Source organism: Planococcus citri, chromosome 1 (assembly GCF_950023065.1).
Source record: "Planococcus citri chromosome 1, ihPlaCitr1.1, whole genome shotgun sequence".
In the NCBI taxonomy this organism is placed as follows: domain Eukaryota; kingdom Metazoa; phylum Arthropoda; class Insecta; order Hemiptera; family Pseudococcidae; genus Planococcus; species Planococcus citri.
The window spans coordinates 41,978,158-42,002,666 of NC_088677.1; the positions used below are offsets into that span (position 1 = coordinate 41,978,158).

The 24,509-nt window shown below is 37.6% G+C and overlaps 1 protein-coding gene across 2 annotated transcripts in view; it reads left to right on the top strand.

Annotated features, from left to right (window-relative positions):
• The window catches only part of LOC135832015 (uncharacterized), a 70,838-nt gene that overhangs the window by 45,156 nt on the left and 1,173 nt on the right, over positions 1-24,509 (top strand). For both annotated transcript variants that reach the window (XM_065344958.1, XM_065344959.1), the window contains 2 exons: positions 23,616-23,757; positions 23,870-24,184. In XM_065344958.1, the coding sequence (XP_065201030.1) occupies positions 23,616-23,757; positions 23,870-24,184 (457 nt within the window). The remainder of the gene's footprint in view (positions 1-23,615; positions 23,758-23,869; positions 24,185-24,509) is intronic.

Consider the following 24,509-nt stretch of genomic DNA (forward strand, 5'->3'; position numbering starts at 1 on the left):
CACCAAAAGGTTGCCTCTTGACTAATTTTAAAAGAATAAGTACCTACCTACGATTGTTGCTGCTGTGAAATTGTTCTTTCTAAACTCCTTATTCTTATGTGCCTACTTGGTTATTCTTTGTTACTGAAAGCAACATTTTTCAATGAGAAATTATTAAAATAATTTTTCTTCGCAGCGTTGAGCATTGTCAGTCAGATGCTAACGTTAACGTGTCCAGGGTAAAGTTGAAAGTTCTAACTAACTACCTACCTAGTACCTCACCTATGTCATCAAATGCATATCTAGGTAGTAGGTACTACCTATGGTATGTTACAGTACCTATGTCTCTAACTGAATTTCTAACATTTTAGAAAGTTATACGACTTATCCACTATTCAGTGATTTTTTTTTCATTTTCAGCTATATTTTCATGTCAATAGGTACCTACATACCTACTTAGCGAATTATAAAAATACGTACACACACACACACACACACACACACAACTGTAATGAAACTCAAGCTTAATAAAATATTCTACTCTAAGAGATTAAAAAATCGAGCTAACAAATCGGCATTATAGTTTATATACATAATATTGTCAATATATTATCATGACAACAATATACGTTCTATTATCACGATTTCATTGTGTCTCCCTTTGATTTTTGTAAAATTAATGCGTGTAGTGAGTAGACGACATAATGTGTATACTGTATGTGGTATACCTTTACCTACATTTAATGTATTTTCTGTTCAATTATTTGTGCAAGTGTAATTATGGACTTGGGAATTATAGAAATGAAAAGTGTTACGTTTATTTGCACTAAGTAAGTACATTCGTACTTTTCGATTGAATAATATGTAGATATTATCCGAAAAAAGCATGCGAATAATTTACTATATGAGGAGCTTTATCAACGTCCTCGATTTTTTTCGTAAGGCCCTAAAGTAGAAAAAGAAATGAAATTGGAGTGAAATAAATTATAATCGACCAACTTGGCTTCCACTTACTTACTTGATCTAAAAAACATAGATATCGGCGTAGCTATTGAGTAGGTATAGTACAAAATTTTGGATCATGATCAAATTCTGAAATAAGTAAATTCAAATAAAGGGAAATATGTACATAGGTACCTAACTACCTACATACGTAGTAAATAAATAGGTACCTATTTAACATGGCATAAAATGTGCACTAGAACTTACTATATAAGTTCATCTGAAGTTTCCTCAATTGCTTTTTACATGTACGTACCAACGGATATATCGCACAAAATGAAAGTTGTACTGAAAACGTAAAATAAAATTACGTCACCGTAGTTTTTTGCTTTCTTTTCTAGAACAGCACCCACTCGAAGAATATTTTTCGTAACTTTAAAGTCAATGTTTTTGACAAGTATTAATTATGTGTACTTTACTTACCTACGTAAAGATGAAATTTCTGCGGATAGGTCTATTCGTACCTCCCTACTCTATCAAAAGCAGCAACATAACATAAATGGTTGGGTAATTGGTTTTTTGAATTATTGTTGGTAATTTTTCAACCAAAATGGTATTTTTAATTTATTGTTAATTGCTGTTTATCGAAGAACACTGCTAAGTGCTAATAAAGACAAATTTTTCGACTTACCTAATGATGTACTCTCGCTTTCGTATAGGTAGAGAGGTACATACTTGATATAATGGTACGAGTAATGGAGTAATCATATTGAAGTCAATTGTTGAAAATTGGAATTCGTTTCATGTTGGCATTGTAATTTAAACGTGCGGATTTGGTTTTGCCAACACGTATTATAGGATATAGCCTATCTATAGCCTATAATACGCGGGGTTTGTTTCGGTGAATTTAAAACACATTAATTATTATTATCCGTTGACATTTTTGCGGCAGAAAAACCGCCACGGTAATGCATCGAATATGAAATCGTCCATTTATTTTAGCGAAATTTCTCGCTGATCTTTGCAATTCGAAGTTAATCCAAATGACGTGATTTATGTCGATAAATAATAACTAAACGACTTACACCGCACCGTTAAGGGAATTGTGGAAAGGGCTTACTTCTAAATTGTACCTACGTGATGTAATAATTCAATGCGTCAGAAAATTACTTGTTTCGTGACGCTACAAAAACGAACTACGATTTCATTTTTTCTTCTTTTTTTTTTAAAATGCTATTTCAGCTTTTGGAGTGAGTTTTTTAAAAGCCCCAATAGTTCCGCACGTGCTTGAAATTTATATCAGTATATTTTTGCAGTCGTTATTCTTCAATTTTTTTGTTGGCGTCCGTGTGAGCGTGAGCTCAGATTCAGAATATGTAATTTCAACGATGAAATTACACTCGTCTAATATAGTTACTACTTAGGTACTCGGAAAAAACATTAGAAATTTTATTTCAGCTTTTAAATAGTTTTTAGAAAGTTCTCTATAGTGGAGACATTTTTGAATATGTTGGCTGAATTTAAATTAGGTACCTACATCATTTCATAATGCTCGGTATTTTTCATTAAACGATTTACTCTTTGAGTTATTAGTACTAAACACAAGTGCGTATGTAACTAATTTCAGATAAATAGCGTCTACAAAAAAGTAGGTATACCTAGTTTTAGTGGAATTTTGCATAAAATATGCAAAAATTCCTCAGTATTGAACAATGTTTCGATTCTGCCTGTGATTTCTTTTTGCGATACACTGAACTGTAGGTACTTACTTAAAATTAGTTGAGTAGATAGGTAGGTAATTAGAGATGCAGTGAATTTTTGAAATCCTGGTTATTCTGTTAACTTTTCATTTTGAAGAATGTTCAAATTTTGTTGTGAACAATTAGGGATTATTGTTTTGTAAAAAGTCGCTTATTAGTATACAGACTTACTACGGCTTATACAGGCCCGTTTCTGGAAGTCACATCGACTATCCGAGACCCGACGCGACGTTCCGAGACCCGCTAACGGGCCTCGGAACGTTTCCTAATTAAAAACTATATTTTTATGATGTACACACCTTAGGGATGCTATAGCCAGATTTTTGTCCGGGACTCACAAAGTAGGTATCGTTTAAAATTTGCAATCACTTATCAACCAGATTCCTAAATTTTGTAAACCTGATTTCCGACTTTCAACTTTTATCAAAATTGAAAGGGAGAATGGGACTTTGCAGTTTTGTATCCCCTTTCCCCGCTCCGGACAGTAAAAACTCGGTGTTTTAAAATTTGAATTATTCTCTCGATTTGTTGAAAAAAATCTTAAATACTTACTGGATTCAAGTGAGCATGATATCTTTTACCTACCCAAAAAATAAATTTTTCAAATAATTTCCCTGTTTGTTCTTTTTTTTCAAATAGTAGGGTATATACATTTATATCCTAATAATAACATTTTAAAAAATCGTAGTAGGTAGGTAGGTAGGTAGGTAGGTATAGGTATTTTTAAAAACCAATTTCGATGAATTTTCCTCTTCTCACTTTTTCTTTGCGGTAGGCACTTTACTTAATTACATAAAAATTTTACTGTGCACCCTCTCCTCCTCCCTCAAAAAATAAAAATGCAGGTACCTACATGAATCAAGCAATTTTTAGAGTACAAAATTCTAAATTAATTTTTGCAAGTTGAAAAAAAAATCAAAATTGTGAAATTTTACCTTTAGCTACCATAAAGCGGGTGATCGACTGAATTCTGGTCAACCCATAGTATACTTTTTGTTGAGTTTTTGAAGAAGGTACTTACCTCATGAAAGTGAAAATTTTAGAAATTGTTTGAAATAAAAAGTAGAGGAGGTAAGCTGGAGGTTTTAAAAAAATCGATTTTGAGCTTGTACTGATTTTTCAAAGAGTTTTCAAGAATAGGTATTTTATTCCTCCATTTTCAGAAGATTTACTCAAATTTTTAAAATTTCATCAATCCATTAATACGAGAAATTCCCTTTAAAAAAAAATTCTTGCTTAAATTCGTCCATTAAGCTACATTTTGTTTGTTTGTTTGTTAATTTGAATCCTTGTAGAATGTATAGCGTTTACCTTTCATTTATTTTTTATTTACCGTTTAGTATTGATTAGGTAGGTATACGTATCCAATGCCATTGCCAATAAATTCAAGTTTTTATGTTACCTACACTTTATCTAGATAATGCAATGAAAGAGTGTAATATTGAGTATACCTATGTACATCAAAGTAAGTTTTTTTTTATTAAAAATACCCAGAAGACGAAATATTGTCGGTAAACACTATGTATCGTAAAATTTACAGAAGGCCAATTTCACGGATCAAGTGTAAATTTACTGATTGCAAATTTTGAATTTTACAATTTGTAAAAATTTATTACATACGGCGCAGTGCATGAATTGAAAAATGGTTATCACCTTACAATAATTATGTGCTATCATTATTATCATTCACTATGACTAGCCGAAGCATTAAGCTAAAAACTTTTTTGGGGGTAGGTACTCGATATTTCTGCGCATCCCTGTTCCTAATCTACCTACCTATGTGATTAAATTAGATTAAGTTTCAGCATAATTAAGTATTATGTGAAAAATTCATTGCGCATCCAAAGTGTCGCGATATTTTTCAGTGTTGTAATTGAGCTAACGAAGTATCAAACTGCTTCATTTAATTTAAACAGTAAAATGTGTGCGTGGAACAGATTTTTTTCCCTGTTATATTGAAGTACTCGTATCATAAAACCTACCTGTGACGATAGTAAAATTCTCGATTACTAGCGAAGTAAAATATCATGTTAAGTTACCTGCGTTGCTTAATTCAGCAGAGTTTTTCATTTTATAATACGTAAGTATATTTAAAATAAAAGTATACAGAGACGAGGAGGATATAAGCACTTGAGTAGGTAGATACTTCACCCATTTATTTTTATTCGAACAACATACTCAGGTACTTGTGAAAAGTTTTGCTTTCGTGGAAAATTTCATTTCAGTTTAATAAATAGGTAGGTAGCGAAAATTAAGTTAGGTATTTCGAGCACGTGCAAGAGTATGCACGCGTGTGCATGCTAACGAAAATATATGCTATAGCTACTTACTCGTTTTGTTTTGCGACTGCTGCCTTTTTGTGACAGGATAGCCTACTAGCTACTACATCTAAAGTCAACCTAAAGCTCTTTAATACAAGTATGGAAATAGATTATACTCTTAAGAAAGTCATAGGATTTTACATAAGTTTTAGGTACTGCCCATGCAAAAAAATAGTACTACTAATTTAATACTGAAAGCAGTACTACTTTCAGTAGTAACAATTTGAACTTTTCAAGTAGTACTCTAGTACCATCACACAGTAGTACCACAGTACTACTGAAAAGTAATACTGTAGTACTACTTTTCAGTAGTACTGTAACTTCACGATTCTATGAAAAAAATAGTATCACACAGCAGAACTGAACCTAGTTTTACTACAGTACTACTGAACTACCGAACTTCAGTACTCCAAGAGAATAATTTGTAAACGGTCACCCATCCAACCTCTAGCCAGGCCTGAGACTGCTTAACTTCTGTGGAAGTACTGAAGACGGATCTAAAACATGCTATAGTATTAATATAGTACTGATGGAGCATTTTTGAATTACATTAGTTGCACAGTGGGCTGTATGAGCACCCTAAAAACGGGCGTGTGTAACTCAAAAACTTACGATGAACCCTAAAACAATGGTACAATGATATCCTCCCTTATGTTTTTGGGGTCCCAGAATACGAATTCAACAATATTTTTTGTAGGGGTGGGGGCGAGGGGGTGAAGGGGCGAAAAATACAAAATTCGACTATAATGATGTGTGATATGTCGAAATGTATGTTTTCGAGGTTGTAGATCACGAATTTGACAATATTTTTTTCGTAGGGGTGAATGGTGGGGGATGGAGGGGGTGAAAAATTCAAAATTTGACCATAATGATGTGTGATATATCGAATTGTATGTTTTTGAGGGTGTAGATCACGAATTTGACAATATTTTTTTCGTAGGGGTGAATGGTGGGGGATGGAGGGGGTGAAAAATTCAGAATTTGACCATAATGATGTGTGATATATCGAATTGTATGTTTTTGAGGGTGTAGATCACGAATTTTACAATATTTTTCTCGTAGGGGTGAATTGTGGCGGATGAAGGGGGTGAAAACGGTGAAAAATTCAAAATTTGTCCATAATGACGTGTGATATGTCAAAATGTACGTTTTCGAGGGTGTAGAAGGGGTGAAGGGCGGGGGATGAAGAATTTTCTATTGGGGAGCCGTCAAAGTCCCTGGAAGAAAAAATTTGTAACATTTTAACAAAATTCACCATGATTCTTCACTAGGTATAATTGACTGTTGTAGTCGCCGGGGCATTTGGGGGCAAAAATGGAAATTGACATCTTGAAATACACTACCTCAAGTATTACTAGCCGCTGGAATTTCCCGTGCATCTACGTGCAAAAATTTTGTTCTATTCCTAGGTATTTATAAATAGGAAAAACGGAGTTTCAACGTAAATTATACCTCTATAATTACTTTATAACAACTAAAATTGAGTAAATTGATGAAAATTGGTACATTTCGACATATCACACATCATTATAGTCAAATTTTGAATTTTTAACCATTTTCACCGTCTCAGCCCCCACCATCGACCTTTACGAAAAAAGTATTGTCAGATTCGTGATCTACACCCTCAAAAACATACATTTCAATGTATCACACATCATTATAGTCAAATTCTGAATTTTTCGCCCCCTTCACCCCCTCACCCCCACCCCTACAAAAAAAATATTGTCGAACTCGTATTCTGCGACCCCAAAAACATAAGGGAGGATATCATTGTACCATTGTTTTAGAGTTCGTTGTAAGTTTTTGAATTATGCCCGTTTTGAGGGTGCTCACAGCCGACTGTGAGTTATAGGGTGATGCGAGGTTCAGTACTACTTCAGTACTATAGTCAGTACATGGTCAGTACTACTAAAGTATAATATTAGTACTACTTCCAGTACTGTAATACTGAGTAATACTGAACTACTAAATAAATAGTACATGAATTTGAAAGTAGTACTGCAGTACTACTCAAGTATAATACCAGTACTACTGTGGCGGAGCGCCATCTCTAGGAAGTTGGGATTATTAGTCTTCTTAAGATGTTAGCTACGAGTAGTATTTAGAACACGTTTTTATTGTCAAAATGTTTTATAATTTTGTGAAGATAAAATAAAGTTTATAAATGGTGAAGTTAATGAAGAGTTCGTCACATGGTAGCAGACCGGTAAATAAGTTCCAAAGATGAATCCGAATCCAAGTCAAATAGAGACAAAGCTCAAAGTGGCGAAGGATCGCCTGGTCCACAAGCTCAAAGTAACACAAGACCAGCTTTCCCAAGAACCTCTACCCAATGCACTCGCCTTGAATATCAACTTGAGACAATTGCAAAACTGTCAAGAACGAGTCAATAAACTTCGAGAGGATCTGGAAAAAGCGGTATTGACAGCCAATGATGAAGAGGTAACAAAAAAATTCGATGGTGAAATCATAGAATACGAAACTTTGAACCTTGACTGCGATGACACCATTGCAACGATAAATGCCATAAGTGAAAATGAACAAAAAAATAAAGAAAAGCCCACCCCCGAGAAAAACATCACGATTACGAATCCTTACACAGGCATGAAGCTACCCGAATTACCAAAAACGACATTCAACAGAGATATCACACTGTATCAAGAATTCAAACAAAACTTCAACGTCACAGTTGGTAGCAGCGAATTACCAGACAATAGAAAACTAGCATACCTGAAAACAATGTGTATTGGAGATGCAGAAAACGACTTAAAAGGGTTGCAAACAACTAACGAAAACTAACCGATAGCCTGGGAATTATTGGAAGAGAAGTATGGAAATCTTAAACGAACAATCGATGTACTGTACAAGAAGATTACAAATTTACCTAAAGCAACTAGCAGCACAGCAAGCCTAAGGAAGCTATATGACGAAATGGAAGTAGCTCTCCGTACGTTAGAATCACTCAACGAAACGTTCGACGATAACACGATCTTGTTCACCACAGTCAAAGAAAAATACCCAAAGGAGATTGTATACGAAATTCACCAGCACGCAAATGGTACCCTCACGCTTGCCAAGTTCTGTAAGAAACTGAAAGGAGTTATTCAACAACGAGAAGAATTGAATTTTGACACAGAGACAACAGAAGCCCAGTCATCAACGTACACAACAGAAACACTAATGGTAAAAACAAATAACAACACGAAAAAACCAACCCAAAAGTGTATATTTTGTTCTTCTGAGAAACACTGGTCCGATGAGTGTGATAAACACAAAACCATGGCATCTCGTAAAGAAAACATAAAAGGCCGTTGCTTTATCTGTTTACGTAAAGGACACTCAGTGAAAGAATGCACAGCTGATCGTGTATGTGTACACTGTGGCCAGAAAAAGAACCACCACCGAAGCCTGTGCCCAAAGCTATTTGAAGAAAATACGACGCAACACACAACACAACAACAATCAGCTGATAACGACGCAAAATCGACGAACTCCAATGAAAAAGAAAGTACTACAGTCAGCTGTTTATTATCAGATCGTGAGCAGAATTGGTTATTAACAGCAGTGACCACGATAATAAATCCGAATACGGGTGAACATCTAGAGGCACGTATCATACTGGATGGTGGTAGTAAACGAACGTTTATAATAAAAGAAGCAGCGGACAAAATAAATCTACGTTCGGTTTCTAAAGAAAACCTAATCATTGATACCGTGGGTGACCGTAAACAACAAGAATTACTTTCAAATATCGTGCAGTTCCAAATGAAAACAATCTCTGGCGAGCTAATCTGTATCGAAGCGAATACCATTACGAAAATAATAGACGATGTTGAACCATTCAATCCAGAACTATTACAAGATACATCAGTGCTGCGTGACAAAAGACTTGCAGATACTTCGAAGCGTACAGATATTCAAATCTTAATCGGCATCGATCACCTGTACGATGTTTTAACTTCAGAAATACTCAGAATTGGCGACCATCAATACCTAATAAGCAGTAAACTTGGTTGGTTATTCGCGGGTAAAATAGCTACTAATCACAGGAAGAAAAACAAGGTGAGCTGTTTATTACTGAAACCCATACAAGCAGATACTAATAATGACCTTAAATGCTTATGGGAGCTGGATACGCTAGGTATCAAAGAAACTCCTGACATGAATGGTGAAATAGCACAAAAATTGTTTGATAAGACGGTAAAATACACAGATAAAAGGTACGAAGTAGCTTGGCCTTGGGTAAATGAAGCGCCTGATCTCAAACCCAACTACGGCTTGGCACTTAGCAGATTAGACAACTTGGTTAAAAAATCGAGCTACGAGTTCCTGGAAAATTACGATGCAGTATTTAAAGAGTACTTGAAAGAAGATATCATCGAAGTGGTCGACGATGCCCATCCAGATGGAAATTTAATCCATTATCTACCTCATCATAGTGTGAAAACTGAATCGAAAAGCACCCCACTACGTCCGGTGTTTGATGGGTCTGCCAAACAAGGAAAAGATAAGAGCCTCAACGACTGCTTGTATAAAGGTGACAATCTTAATGAACTAATTGCTGCGTTATTATTAGCATTCCAAACGTTCCAATATGGTATCATTTCCGATATTCGAAGAGCCTTTCTACAGTTGGTATTGGCTAAAAAGGATCGCGACTCAGTAAGGTTTTTATGGCTGAAAAACAAAGAATTGAAAACGACCAAAAACAATGTTATTATACTCCGATTTTGTCGAATCCTGTTTGGAGCCAGTGCTAGCCCATTTTTACTTGCTGCTACAATCCCTCATCATTTGAAAAAATACCCCACCAAGATCGCTGAAAAACTACTCAAAGCATTGTATGTTGATAACCTTGTATCCGGAGCTGATTCCTTAGACGAAGCTATACAGCTGATTGAAGCCAGCATCAAAATTTTCTCCGATGCATCGATGACACTGAGACAATGGCAGACAAATGACAGGCTAATAGTAGAAAAATTTCCTGAAATTAGATGGATCGAAGACGCGGTTGTATCATTGCTAGGTTTAAACTGGAACACTACTTCGGATACATACTCCATAAAAGCAACCACATTTGATACAGAGATTATTACAAAACGCAGCATTTTGAAAAACTCAGCCAAGATTTACGATCCCTTGGGTTATTTTTCGGCTGTCATATTAAAAGCAAAATTGATCCTACGTCAATTATGGCAGGAAAATATCGATTGGGACCAGCCAGTTTCACCAGAAGTAAAATCGTCATGGCTAGAGGTAGTTCAAGAGTTGGAAAAAATTCAGTTGATCGAAATTCCAAGGAGATTTCCACTACCACGATTTTCGGCAAACATTCAACTACATGTGTTCGCTGATGCATCTCAAACCGCTTATGGAGCAATGGTTTATATCCGACTTGAAAACGCTACACAAATTGCTACCAAACTGTTATTTTCAAAATCAAAAGTAGCTCCGGTGAACAGTCCTATGAAAATACCACGTTTAGAACTCCTGGCAGCACTGATCGGCGTTCGTGCATTAAAGTTCGTTGAAGAAAGTTTACACAACTGTCAAATTGATAAGAAATTCCTATGGTCAGATTCGAAGTGTGCTATTGCGTGGGTACGATCCAACAAAAATTTATCACCATGGGTTGAAAAGCGAGTAGCAGAGATACGTAAATTTGTCCAGTTAAATATCAACTACGTAAAATCCGAAGAAAATCCCGCAGATATTGCCAGCAGAGGCTCCACCGTCGATGATTTGAAGGAGCTATGGTGGCAAGGTCCAGCATGGCTCGAAGAAAACGAATCAAAGTGGCCAATGATAGAAGTTGATGAATCCGAGGACTTCCACTCCGAAGTACGTAGTATCTCCATGTTAACAACTGATAATGGCACTCAACTTCCGAAACCACCAGGTGAAATCAAAATAGAAGACATCGCCGATATGAAGGAATTATTGTTACGAACCGTTACTAAACTAAAGATCTCAGAAAATGAAGCAAATTTCAAAACTGCAAAACAAGCATGGATTAAATATGTTCAGGTAGTAAATTTTGCGGACGAATTCGAACGTATTAGACAAAAAAAGGACCCCAAAACCAACCTTGAGAAACAAATGAACCTAGTCATGGATGAGAACGGATTTCTACGAGTACGAGGCAGACTGTCAAATCTTTTACAAACAACAAACGACATTCCCCCAGTATTATTACCGAAAAACGACCACTTTGTACATTTACTGATTATGGATACTCATATAAACCTGTATCATGCCGGAGTATCACAAACCTTGGCAGCGATTCGAAAAGAATACTGGTTACTAGGTGGCAGACGAACAGTGTACAATGTTCTTCAAAAGTGTAAAAACTGCAAGGTATTCAATGGTCCAGCTTACAAGTATCCAATATTGCCACCACTTCCAGGTTATCGATTAAAAAGAGAAGCAGCATTTTCCCACACTGGCGTTGATGTTTTAGGACCTCTGTATGTTCGAAAACAGAAGAAATCTACGACGAAAAAGATCTGGATATGTTTATTTACGTGTCTAATCACCAGGGCGGTTCATTTAGAAGTAATTGAAGATATGACAAGCGAAGAATTGCTCACTGCGTTCCGTTGTATGTTTGCCAGACAAGGTATTCCGAAGTTTGTTCTATCTGATAATGCGCCTCAATTCAATGTATTAAAATCTCTACTTGAAAACAAAACGGATTGCACTTTGAAGAAAACAGAAATCGAGTGGAAACAGATAACAGAATTTTCACCGTGGTCAGGTGGCATATATGAAAGAATGGTGGCACTAGTAAAAAACGCGCTCCGGAAAACCTTTTATCGAGTAAATCTGACACGAAGACAGCTACAGTTGGCGTCAACTGAGATTGAAGCGGTAATCAACTTTCGCCCTATCGTGTATGTAGGCTCCGATGATAACATGGTGTTATCTCCAAGTGATCTGTTGAACATTCCTTTCAACATTCCATCAGACTTCGAACCAGCCAACAGCAGTAAAATTCTTCTCGACATCGCGAGAAATTGGCAGAAGGGACAAAAGCAGTTGGATTTATTCTGGGAAAGCTGGCGCACTGGTTATCTTGAGACCCTACGTACGTGTAGAGATACGATAATAGGAAGAAAACGGACAGCACCTCACCCACCTGAAAAAGGAGACATCGTTCTCATCAACAAAGATCGTCTACCGAGAGGCCAGTGGGCCACCGGTGTCATTGTCGAATTAATCGAGAGTGCGGACGGAAAAATCCGTTCTGCAAAAGTACGGCTCGAGAATGGGAATATCATAACTCGACCAATATGCTTGCTACACCCGTTGGAGACAGAGCAAGATCGAGCAGAACGCACAAACGAAGAAGCACCTACGAGTAGGACACCTCCAACAACAGAGATAACATCTCCGACGACGGCGACTACAGATACGGCACCTCTGACTCCCAACCCAACGAAGCCACCAACACTACAATCGTCAGATGCGACGCCGAGGCGTAATCCCAGCCAAAGATCCGCCGCAATTCGAGCAAAGGAAACGATCCGGAATTGGGTGGAGAACGACGTTGTATAGAATTACCCATTCCAATATTATCGATAATTAATCAAATTTTGTTGCCCGGAGTGTGGCGGAGCGCCATCTCTAGGAAGTTGGGATTATTAGTCTTCTTAAGATGTTAGCTACGAGTAGTATTTAGAACACGTTTTTATTGTCAAAATGTTTTATAATTTTGTGAAGATAAAATAAAGTTTATAAATGGTGAAGTTAATGAAGAGTTCGTCACAACTACTGTAGTATATATAAGTGGTTAAAACTCGGAATAACGGCGGACACTACTTTTCGATTTATTTTATTAAATTAAAAACGGATAACAACTTAATTAATCGTCATATTCGGTAATTTAATATAGACGACATCTTACTTCTAACGATACTTCTATATAACTCTAATAATAATAGCTCTTCGGAGCAACACATAGAAATGTGTTCTTCAAGGTTATCGTTTTGGCTAAAGAGAGCCAAGAAACAAACGAGATGCGACTGTCTCGTAATTACGGCGTAAATACAGTAAAATTCGCTACACTCGGCCATCCTCGGCAACGGTGGCGTCCTCGTCACCGGTAGCGTTTTCGGAATCGATGTCTGCGGCTTTCCAAGGGCGGATTTGGGAAACGTGTAAATCAACGACACCTTGGTTCGTTCCTTCATTGCGGAGATCTTGAACTCTGTAGATATCTCCAGCGACGTTTTTCATTACAACCATTGGTCCTCGGTATCGTGGTTGCAATTTCGCAGTATTCGGCACTTTTACAAATACTATTTCACCGGTAATTAATTTATCGCCAACGGCGTGTTTACGATCGAATTCGGTTTTCATTTGTCGTTGAGTATCGGTGATATGTTCGCGAGCTATGTGTCTCATAGTTTCTAGATCTTCAGCGGCTTGGAACTTTTCGACGATTCAATGTAACGGTGAATCGGAAAATCTCGGTGTGTACCCGTGGAGTAATTCAAACGGGGTTTTTCCTGTCGTGCAGTTGATCGAAACATTTATATTCCGTTCAATTTCGGGAATGAAACGGTCCCATGACTCCGTTTCTTCGATCGATTTCGACGCATATATTATTAACTGGGCGTTAATAATTCGATTTATTCGTTCTACCTGTCCGTTGGCACGTGGGTGTCGTACGGCGACTCGGTGTGGTATAATACCTCGTTGGCGGCAAAAGGTCTCGTACTGGCTCGACGTAAAGCACGATCCTTGGTCGGAGATAATTCGACTCGGATTTCCGTAGCGTAGAAATAAATCTTTTAAGCATATTTCTACTTCGTTTGTAGAGGTAGTTTCAACAGGCCACAATTTCACAAATTTTGTGAAATTATCTACGAGGACGAAGATGTGGTTTTTCTTCGTTTCGGTTTCGGTAAACGGTCCAATGTGGTCGACATGGATGATTTCAAACGGTCGAGTACCAGGTGGTATAGGCGATAGTTGGCCTTTCGGTTTTCCGGATTCTCCTTTCGCTAGAAGACAGTCGATACACGTTTTAATGTGTAGACGTACGTAACGGCGCATTCCGGCGAACCAGAATTTTCGTTTGATGGCGGCGACGACTTTTTCCATTGCAAAATGACCCATATTATCGTGGAACTGGATACACAGCGCTTTTCTCATGGATTTCGGGACAACAAATAGCTTACGTTGCGTTTCGATATCGTGAAAGAACAATAAACCATCTTGTAATTCGTATTTCGGATGAGCGGCGACGTTTTCGACGATTTTTCGGATATCAGCATCGTGACGTTGATACATTCGTATGGTTTCGTTTTCGGTTAATATCGTAAAAACTCCAAGTGTTTGAACGATGTTTTCGGTATCAGACGGCGGTTCGACAGGAGCTCTGCTTAAAGCATCGGCGTGTTGCATACGGTCGCCTTTTCGGTGTTTTATCGTGAAGTCGTATTCTTGAAGGAATAATGACCAGCGAGCTATCTGGGGATTGGTCGATTTGTTAGCGTTCAGGTGCAAGAGCGCCTGGCAATCGGTAACAATCGTGAACGGTATCGGCAGTAAAAATTGGCGTAATCGGGAAACGGACCAAACTATGGCCAACAATTCCATCTTCGAAGAATAGTACAGCGCCTCCTGAGGCGTAGCCTTCTTGCTTACGGCGTATACTAGTTGAAGAGGCGCGTCAGGCGTCTTCTTCTGGAGCAGCATACCCGCTATACCGTGCCTGGACGCATCGGTATGGAGTTCGGTTTGTAACTTCGGATCGAATAAATGTAAAACAGGTCGGTTGGTCAATGTTTTACAAATGTCGTCGAATGCGGCTTGTTGGGGTTCTGTCCAACAATAATCGGTATCTTTCTTCGTTAATTCGGTTAATGGACTAATTAGAATGGCGAAATTTCGAACAAATCGGCGGAAGAATCCTGCAAGTCCGATAAATCGACGGACTTCATGGACGTTTGTCGGCGGTGGGAACTTCGTAATTGCGGCGATTTTCGCATTTCCGGGTTTCATTTGACCTTGAGAGATCTCAAACCCTAAGAATTCGACGGTAGTGGTTGCGAAATAGCATTTTTCGGGACGGCATGCAAGGTTGTATTTAGCGAAAGCTTGTAACACAAGCTCGACTCGACGGAGCATTTCGGTAAGGTTCGGCGCAGGGACGAATACATCGTTGAAGAAATTAAAAGCGACGGTATTACGTAAGTCGCGTAAAACTAACGACATGGTTTTCGCAAAGTCGATGGGACCATTGGTAGGTCCAAACGGATAAACTGTGAACTCGCCACTTTCATTCTGAGTAATGAAGGCGGTTTTCTCTTGAGCAGCTTTCGATAACGGCATTTGGAAATAACCTGATGCGAGATCGAATAATGAAAAGTATTGAGCATCGGAAATTAAGCTCAGATGTTCATCAGCGTTCGGTATCGGAAAATTTTTCTTAATCGTTATCGCATTGAGTTTACGATAATCGAAGACGGGTCGACGTTTTCCGTTTTTCTTCCCAACAAGAAAACCGGGTGCGGCATATGGAGATGTCGTTTCTACGACAATACCGACATCTTTCCATTCACGTATTTGACGAGATAATTCGTTCGCATCGTCGGCATTTAGACGGTACGGTTTCGACGCTGGCGGTGCGGAGTTGGGCAGCACGTCGATATCGATCGGTTGAATTTTCGCTCTTCCCAATTCGGAGATGTCGAGAGCAAAACATTTTCGGTAACGGTTACATAATTGAAGAAATTTTTCTTGAATTTCGGCGGATAGCGTGTCTCCAAAGTTTATATCGTTCTTTGTTAACGGACGCCATTTCGGACTCGACGTAATAACGGTTGCAACGGTTGGGGTGAGTTTGCTTAACTCTGCGGCGGTAGGTTCGCATACTTCGGTTTTGTTCAATCGATTGGCGTTGAATTCGGTTAATTCGGCTACTCGGGCTTCTTCCCAGCTAGTTTCGTCATCAGAGGAACCATCAGAATAATCTCTGACTCGAACACCTTTCGGATATTTCAGCTTTAACCCATATTTGGTTTGGATTCGGATCGGATATTTTTCAAATTTGTTATCATTTTTGGCAGTGATAACTACGGATTCGGTATCGGTTTCGGTAGTTTTGAACATGTGTGCGCTATGGTTGGACTTAGGTTCGCATTGTCCAACGGTAAACGGTGATTTGAACGTAGATTCGTACTCGGGTCTAGGTTCGCGGTTTTCGGTTTCGACGGTTTTCGATTTGTTGACTGAAGATTCGCTGTTGATCGACTGGATCGATGAATCGATAATATTCGACGTGGTTTCGCTATCGACGGTAGACTGAAGATCGCACTGCTCGATGATTGCGGTGGACTTGAGTTCGCTTTCGGTTTCGGTTACAATGGGTTCGCATTTACTCGGTTTGTATTCGGCAGAGTTGGCGCGATTCCTCGGTTCGTCAGAATCGGATTCCTGAATTACGATTCCCATACCTGAGAGAATCGGGATTCTCCACTCTCGATTCTTTCACAGAGTGAATCCGGTTCTGAATCCGATTCTTTAGCGGTTCTCGATTCCCTCCGATTCCGATTCCCAAATACTAATTTTTTTCAACTTCAGGACTTGACAAATGAATTTTAAATGAAATCAGTAATTTCCCCAACTAGGTATATGATCATTTTTCATGTTCTATTCTTTCGTTTGTGGCTGTGAGTAGGGAATTGCAGAGAATCGCGAGGGCGCGATTCTCCATTAAAGAGAATCCGATTCTTGCATTGCGCGATTCTTTCACTGCATAGAATCACTGATTTGCAATATTATCACACAACAGCCAATCTTTAAAAAAATGTCACCAGTCTCAAACTACAAAATGCAAATGCATCACTAAAAGCCATTAAAAACAGTGCATTTTACTGTTTCAACACGTGAATAATACCTGCAAGGAATCGCAGGGAATCGAGAAGGTGCGATTCTCTATAAAAGGGAATCGGATTCCTGCGTTTTCCGATTCTTTCGACTTGAAGAACCGCGATTCGAATCCGATTCGAATCGTGAGAATCGGATTCTTTCTCGATTCTTTCGCGCGATTCGAATCGCGCCAACTCTGGTATTCGGTTACGGCGGATTCGTAGTTGAGTTCGCTTTTCTCTGTCGAATATCGCGGAGATTCGCTGGCTCGTATATCGGTATCGGTTAATCGACTGATTTGTAGATCGGCAGGTGATTCGACGTTGGACGATGGGTCGCAGTTCGCTGATTTCGGTTCAGGAAACTTAACGATGATCGTATTCGTATCAGCTCGAACAAAATTTACTAAATTTTGCTTCGATGGTTCGGCATTTTCTACTCGTACTCTGTTGAATTTCGGCTCGACGACAGGGTATTTGCAGAACGGATCGTTGACATTTCGTATCACCAGTTGGTCTCGAACTTTCAGGTACGTTACTTCGGGTGATTCGGTCCATGTTTGTCCAATTAGTAGCGGTGCGGGAATAATTGCATCGGGTACTATCAATATCTCGACGTTGGACACAGTTACTTTGTCGACTGTTACAGCAGCGGTAAATTTACCCAGAACTTTGGTGCCGGTTTCTAATTTTCCGACACCGTAGATACGTTCTTCGCATTTTTCGAACATTGGGTTTGCTTGTATAGCGACACTGGCTCGAACTATACACACACGGCTTCCAGGATCGATCATTGTTTCTGGAACTTCGACTTCGTTGATGTAAGCGGTTTTGATATACTTATCATCGACATGGTTTTTCGACGGAATAACGGTTGCGGCTGCGGCGACGTTGGTTGGTTTTTCGGCATTCGGTGGTTTCGACTTAGTACATTCGCTGCGAATATGTCCTTCGACTTTGCAAATAGTACAATATTTCTTTTTACGAGGTTCCGGACAAGCTTTGGAAATATGGTCCGTTACTTTGTTACAATTGTAACATAATATACCAGGTTTATCAGTTGATAACGTAGTATTCGATGACGACGTTGACGGCGTGGCGGTAGCAGGTCGATTTTGGGAATTATCTTTTCTCCAAGATAACGTATTCGGATTCGTAGTACTCGGCGACGGATTCGTATTCGACGTGGAATTCGTAGTCTGTTTGGTTGCGGTTGAACTGGACGGACTCGAACTCGATTGTTGGGCGAAATTCGCTTTCGCTTTTTCAAATTGTTCATATTCGCGAATTTTGGCAATATATGATTCTGCGGAAAAGTAATCGAATGAGCGTAAGTAGTTCGTCAACTGATATTTACTGAAACCCGCGCATAATTCGGCTTTGGCTTCAGCCGGAGAAATACCAACATCTTTGGCATATCGTAATTTTTCGTAAACGTATTCGAATGGTTGTTCGTTTTGGTTTTGTTTTCGGTCTCGATATCTTTCGAATTTCTCGGAGATACTCAGCTCGCCAATGAACGTTGCACGGAACAATTCATCAAATTTTTCCCAGTTCGTTAATTCTTCGGAGTGGAAAAGTAACCAGCTTTTAGCAGCACCTTTCAATTTACTTTTAGCGGTGTCTAGCTTAATTTCAGCTGTCCACTGGTTGATACGAGCTTTCGTTTTAAAACTCGATAACCATTCTCTAGCCTCCGGCACTGATACATTCCCATTAAAATATGGCACATCGGTGGTTTGGTAACCACTACCAGCTATTTTTAAGGCCTTTATTAGCTGATTAGCTAATACGTTATCGTTAGTCTCAAGATCTTCGTCTTGGGACTGTCTCGTTTTCGGTTTACCCATTTTCAAATGTTACTTGAATTAGGCTTTCGGTGATACGGTCATTAAGCGGTTAAAAACGGAACTTCTTTCAACGTTTTATACAACAACAAAGAAATCAGCTGTTCTTTGAACTTGAAGGTTATTGTTATTGTTATTGAAACAAAACAATGGCGGCGGACTTCGATTTTAGCGGCGTAATATTGACACAAAGAGGTGAAATTACTCACGTACAATTTCAACTGCAATTTGTACTTTTCACTACCGTTTTGTAATTACGGTACTCACAGCAATTGGAAAACTGCGATTTCGGCACAATAAACTGTTTAACGAATGTTTTTCAATACTTTCACAATCAATGTGACTCGTGTGCGTATTATTAAGGCAACACCACAATAACGCAAAATACTCGATTTGTCTTTAGAACTGAATTCTACTTGATTCGGCACTTATAAAACACGATTATTCGGTTACAAACGGTCTTTTCGGCACTTATTTCAACGATTTCGGCAGATTTCGGCACTTTGTCTTTGTCTTTGTCTTTGTCTTTGTCAGGAATAGGATAAACTTCTGCGGTAGACGCGATTTTCGTTCACCACTTCTGATTTGTAGTATATATAAGTGGTTAAAACTCGGAATAACGGCGGACACTACTTTTCGATTTGTTTTATTAAATTAAAAACGGATAACAACTTAATTAATCGTCATATTCGGTAATTTAATATAGACGACATCTTACTTCTAACGATACTTCTATATAACTCTAATAATAATAGCTCTTCGGAGCAACACATAGAAATGTGTTCTTCAAGGTTATCGTTTTGGCTAAAGAGAGCCAAGAAACAAACGAGATGCGACTGTCTCGTAATTACGGCGTAAATACAGTAAAATTCGCTACAACTACTTCCAGTATACTAATTGTTCATGACTTTGAAAGTAGTATTGTGGTACTACTGCAGTACTACTAATCTATGATTTTTTTGCATGGGTGCGCAGTGCGCGAGCACGCATCAAATCAGCTGTTCACGTACAACGTTGCACCCCATTGGTTGCTCCACCCACCTCCACCTCGTGACGACACCAACCTGCCATGCGCAGTACGTAACACATACGTAAAATGCTAAGACTTTCTTAAGACTTTAAGAGCATGATCTATTTCCATACTTGTATTAAAGAGCTTTAAGTCAACCGTGAGAGCAATGCAAAAACATGGTGGCTCTGATCAAGGAAGAAAAGTCTAAAAGATGAAGTATGAATGCCAAGAAATATTGTGAAAACGTTGCGTCCTTGTCTCCTAAATTCTCTGAAATCAGAACTCAGGATACATAGGTACCTGCCAAATCAATAACTCACTTCGTCACTTGAGGTCTTCGTCCATTTTTTTGTGCTATACTGTCACCTCCAGGACTGAACAAAAAATTGATTTATCTGAAGAATCATACAATTTTATGTGCTTGTAGTTATTGAGTTGAGTGTTTTCATTAGCTTTGTAAATCATGCGGATGATATTGATGATATACCTTCCTAATTTTTGATGAATATGAGATTGCTTGCTCTTATCATTAAATTTAACAGTCCTCTATGGCCGACCTTAGTCTTTATTTAGATGAAAGTTTCGCCAAGTTTTGTATCTATGTACCTACATTTCGACATTTCAAGGCCTTAGTTATAACTTCCGATAGGTATCTTGGAAAGAAAAAAATTAGATAAATATGGATTCACGAAGACCAGCAAGAAAACTGAAAAAAAAAACACAATTCCGACGAGTTTAAGTGATTAAAGCCTTAACGTATAGGCTACGAACAGAGAAAAAGTTGGTGTTACTGTAAAATAGATTCGAGATTGAGCTCAGGTAAACACATAGCCTATTACTGTGCTTACTACTTACCTATATCTACCCACTGAAAATAAAATCTCTTTCAGCTTTTGTAATCCAATTTTTCGGTCCTGATTTTTATTCCAGTTAAATACAGACTATCTCCTCGCTTATTTGTTTTTGCCTTATAACATACGAGTATACCACATACACAATATCTACTACCCATCTAATACATACTATACGTATTTTTTGATTACAATACGAAAAGTACAACATTGGAAACGAGGAAATCAAAAGCAATTTGAATATTCAGCGCTTCATTATACGTACATACGTTGGTACTCATTAAAATAGATGATATTTTTTAAAGAGATGGAGCGTGTAACCCGTATTATAACTTGTTGATTTTCTTCTTTGATATGTAGATGTACATCAGAGGGTAGTGAAAAAAATATTGCACGCTTTAAACTGCTTACGATATATTTATATAGGTAGTAGGTAGGTATAAGTATACGAAAATTGTCTAACGATAATGTCGGAAATGTTATGGTTCGAAGCAGATGGTTTATTGTTGTGACCTGGTAAAGTTAAGACCGTGAAAAGGAAATGTTTATACGTCACCTTACATTTTAGTAAATCGAGTGTATTGTGGAGAATCTGATATATGGACGTGTGTCATTCGGAATTTCGCCTTGATACGGGTGAATTTGAACGGAAATTTAGCATAGACATTTATGTTAGACAGTAGACACGATGTCGACTATACAGATATAGGTCAATTAGGTAGGTAGTTGTCGAAGAAAACTCTGTTTACGAGTATCTGGATCTGCCTAATGTACCTATGGGTACTTTACAAACTCTAGATGCATACTCGCCTGAGTCGCCTTAAATATGTAATTTTAATGCCTTGCGCGAATCGTAATTGGCATGCTGACGTTGCTGGTTTTAGTAGTTATGATTGGATCATGGATCTACGTGTGTTTGTTTGGACTGCGTTGTTGTACATACATCGATAATGTACCTTACCTACCTACCTACCTACCTACCTACAAAAATCATTTGAAAAATTTACGTCAGAGTTTAAGTGTGGAGCATAATTTATCACTATTACAAATTCGATTTTTACGAAAAACTTCCCTATAAATTCTCTATAAATATTCATGTCACTTCTCAAGGGATTTTTCACATGGGATGGGCCTGCCAATTCTCATTAGGTTTTTTAAAAGTTCGCCGATTTTTATAGTGAAAATGAACCTGTTGAAATTTCAGGTAGGTGTAGGTGTAGGAGTGTAGGTACCTATAAGTATACGTGTTTTTTTTACATTGTGCGTCCTAAGCATTCAGCGTTTACGCCTACTCGCATGCATGTAGATTACCCAATCTGTAGTGAAATTATAAAATATTCAATTCGTGGATTCTAGCAAAGAAAAACTATTTTAATGCCTACATTTTCTCTAATCTTTGGCCTCTTTGGGCAAAATTAGGTACGTCAGAAGTCTCAAAAATCGCTGTTCTCGAGCTTGAATTTTATTTTGCTCGTATTTGTATCCTTCACAGGTGAAGCTTTAGGTTTCTAAAAATGTGAAGTGATATTTAAAACGCATGTGACATATAGTAAAATTTGAAATTTACATTACTTTTATCTATCCCTCATTCCTAGCCTTGATCAAAACGAGCACATAAGATTTTCATAGTAAGTAGTCTATAGACTTATATAGCCTCTACCTACTATAAATTAGACCACATTTCATTCAAATCTGAGTGAGGCAGTTTTGTAAAATGTTCCCTTTAAAAACCACTTATGACAAATCTATTCCATGCATATTACATACTTATACTAGCGTAAAAACATTTCTTATTCGTTTCCGAGAATTTCGCGTTTCATTTTAATTGATGCATCATCTAATAAAAACTAGTCATTTCCTATACTGTTTTGCGTTTATTTAATTGTTTTTTGGTTTTGATATGATAGGATGGAAAATTTTGTAATTGCATGGAAGTGGTAATGTTTGTTTTCCCTACAAATCCTTTATCGTCAAGACTTTTTTTTTTTTCGTAGTCGATAGTCGTTCAGGTTTTCTTGTTTGTCGCACAATTAAATTATATACCACACCTTTGCTTATTGGATTTGTTAAAATTAATTGGCACCTGTACCTCTATGTTTGAAATAGATAGGTAAGTATACCCCATTTTGCTTTACGTGGTGGATTGATAAACGATTTTAAACGAGTTCGCCCAAGCGTTCACTCGAGTGCCTACCTACCTATAGTTTTCCAAGAAAGCATAAATTTAGCCATTTATCTGCCGACTACTTGACAATCCTCAAATCAGTTTTACCGCAAAGGAATTATACAAGATCGGTCTCTCTTTTAGATTAGCCACACAAGTACAGTACACAATCATTCGAGAATAACTGAGATGAGTGTAACTTTTCGTGCAACATGTACACGCTTATTGTGCAATATACTTACATAGTTACTCATCTATTGGCTACAATAGGTGTTTAGACATCCTTTAGTGTAGCCCAATGATTGATTTATTACAACGTTGAATAAAACTATCGATGTAACCATCGTTATACCTACTTACTTTTATTGCTATATCAATTATTACAGCACTATTGACGCATGTTTGTACCTAATCAATGAAACAAAATATGACGAAAATGAGCGTTCTTTATTGATTTATATCGCGTGATAATTTTTATCCCACTATAGCTATACTCGCTGACATTAGATATTCACCTAATACGTTGCTAAATGGGCGTATGATCCCAAATTTAGGAAAACGTCGAATTTCTTAACTACATACATATATAAATAAAACTTTTTTAAATTCATACCCATAGAATATATATCTACATAGGTATCACCTACTTACCTCTATACCTACCTACCCACACAAGTTTGCCCTGCCATGTCTTGAGGTTAGGTTACATTGGATAAGATTAAATTTTGGGATTATTCCCAGCTAGTAATTTTTACCTTACCCTTCCAATATTTGTCATTCAATATACTTTCTTGAATGAACTTTTAATTTCGCTTTATTATCAACCAACTTGAAAAATTTTGTATTTTTTTCTGTTACAGTGAAGAAATTTTTAGCGGAGGTAAATTAGTCGATAAGATAACCTCTTTGGAAGAAGCTCAAAAAATTATCAAGCAATTACAAAATAAACTCAGAGCTCAATCACATCAGTTTTTAGCGTGGCACAGAAAATTCAAATCACAAGTGAGGCTTCATCTATGACATATTATTTCATCCTGCTTTATTCACGTATTTTATCATCTTATTAGGCAAGTATTTTATAGGTACCTATTTATGTAATTTTTACATATTTTAGGAAGACGTGATCGCACATATCGTTCAAGACAGAAATGATCAGCTCAAGTCATTATCCTGTAAGCTGATATTATTTGAAGCTAAATTATATCGCAAACAAAAAGAAATTGCCAACTTATTGGTTCAACGAGAGATAATCATTAATAAGCAGCAACATGTGATTAAAACGCTACAAAATCAATTAAGTGATGCGGGTTTGAAGTATGATGAAGATACGAATCTAGATACCGCTAATGACAGCGATAGCGCAGTTATTATGGAAGACGACGAAAATTTTGTGTACCACCAGCCTCATACTGGAGACGGTATAACAATAGTGAGTTTTTTTTTTCATTTTAAAAAAATAGATAGGTACTTATTTAGGTATCTTTCATTATTCTAAAATTATTTATTTCCTTTAAGCATATTGAATTAAAAAATCTTCAGTAAGTATGAAATATAGGGAACACATGTTTGTTTCGATTTCGAAGGAAGTGAATCATTCAAAAGACAAAAGAAAGTTTTTCTTTCTCCCTAGTGCAGATGGTATTATACCTTTACTTACCTTTACCTCCCCACATTTTTGAACGAGGATGACTCAATAGAAATTGGATGTTCACTCAATGATATCCGTATAATTTAAAAGTTCTTAATTGGCACGG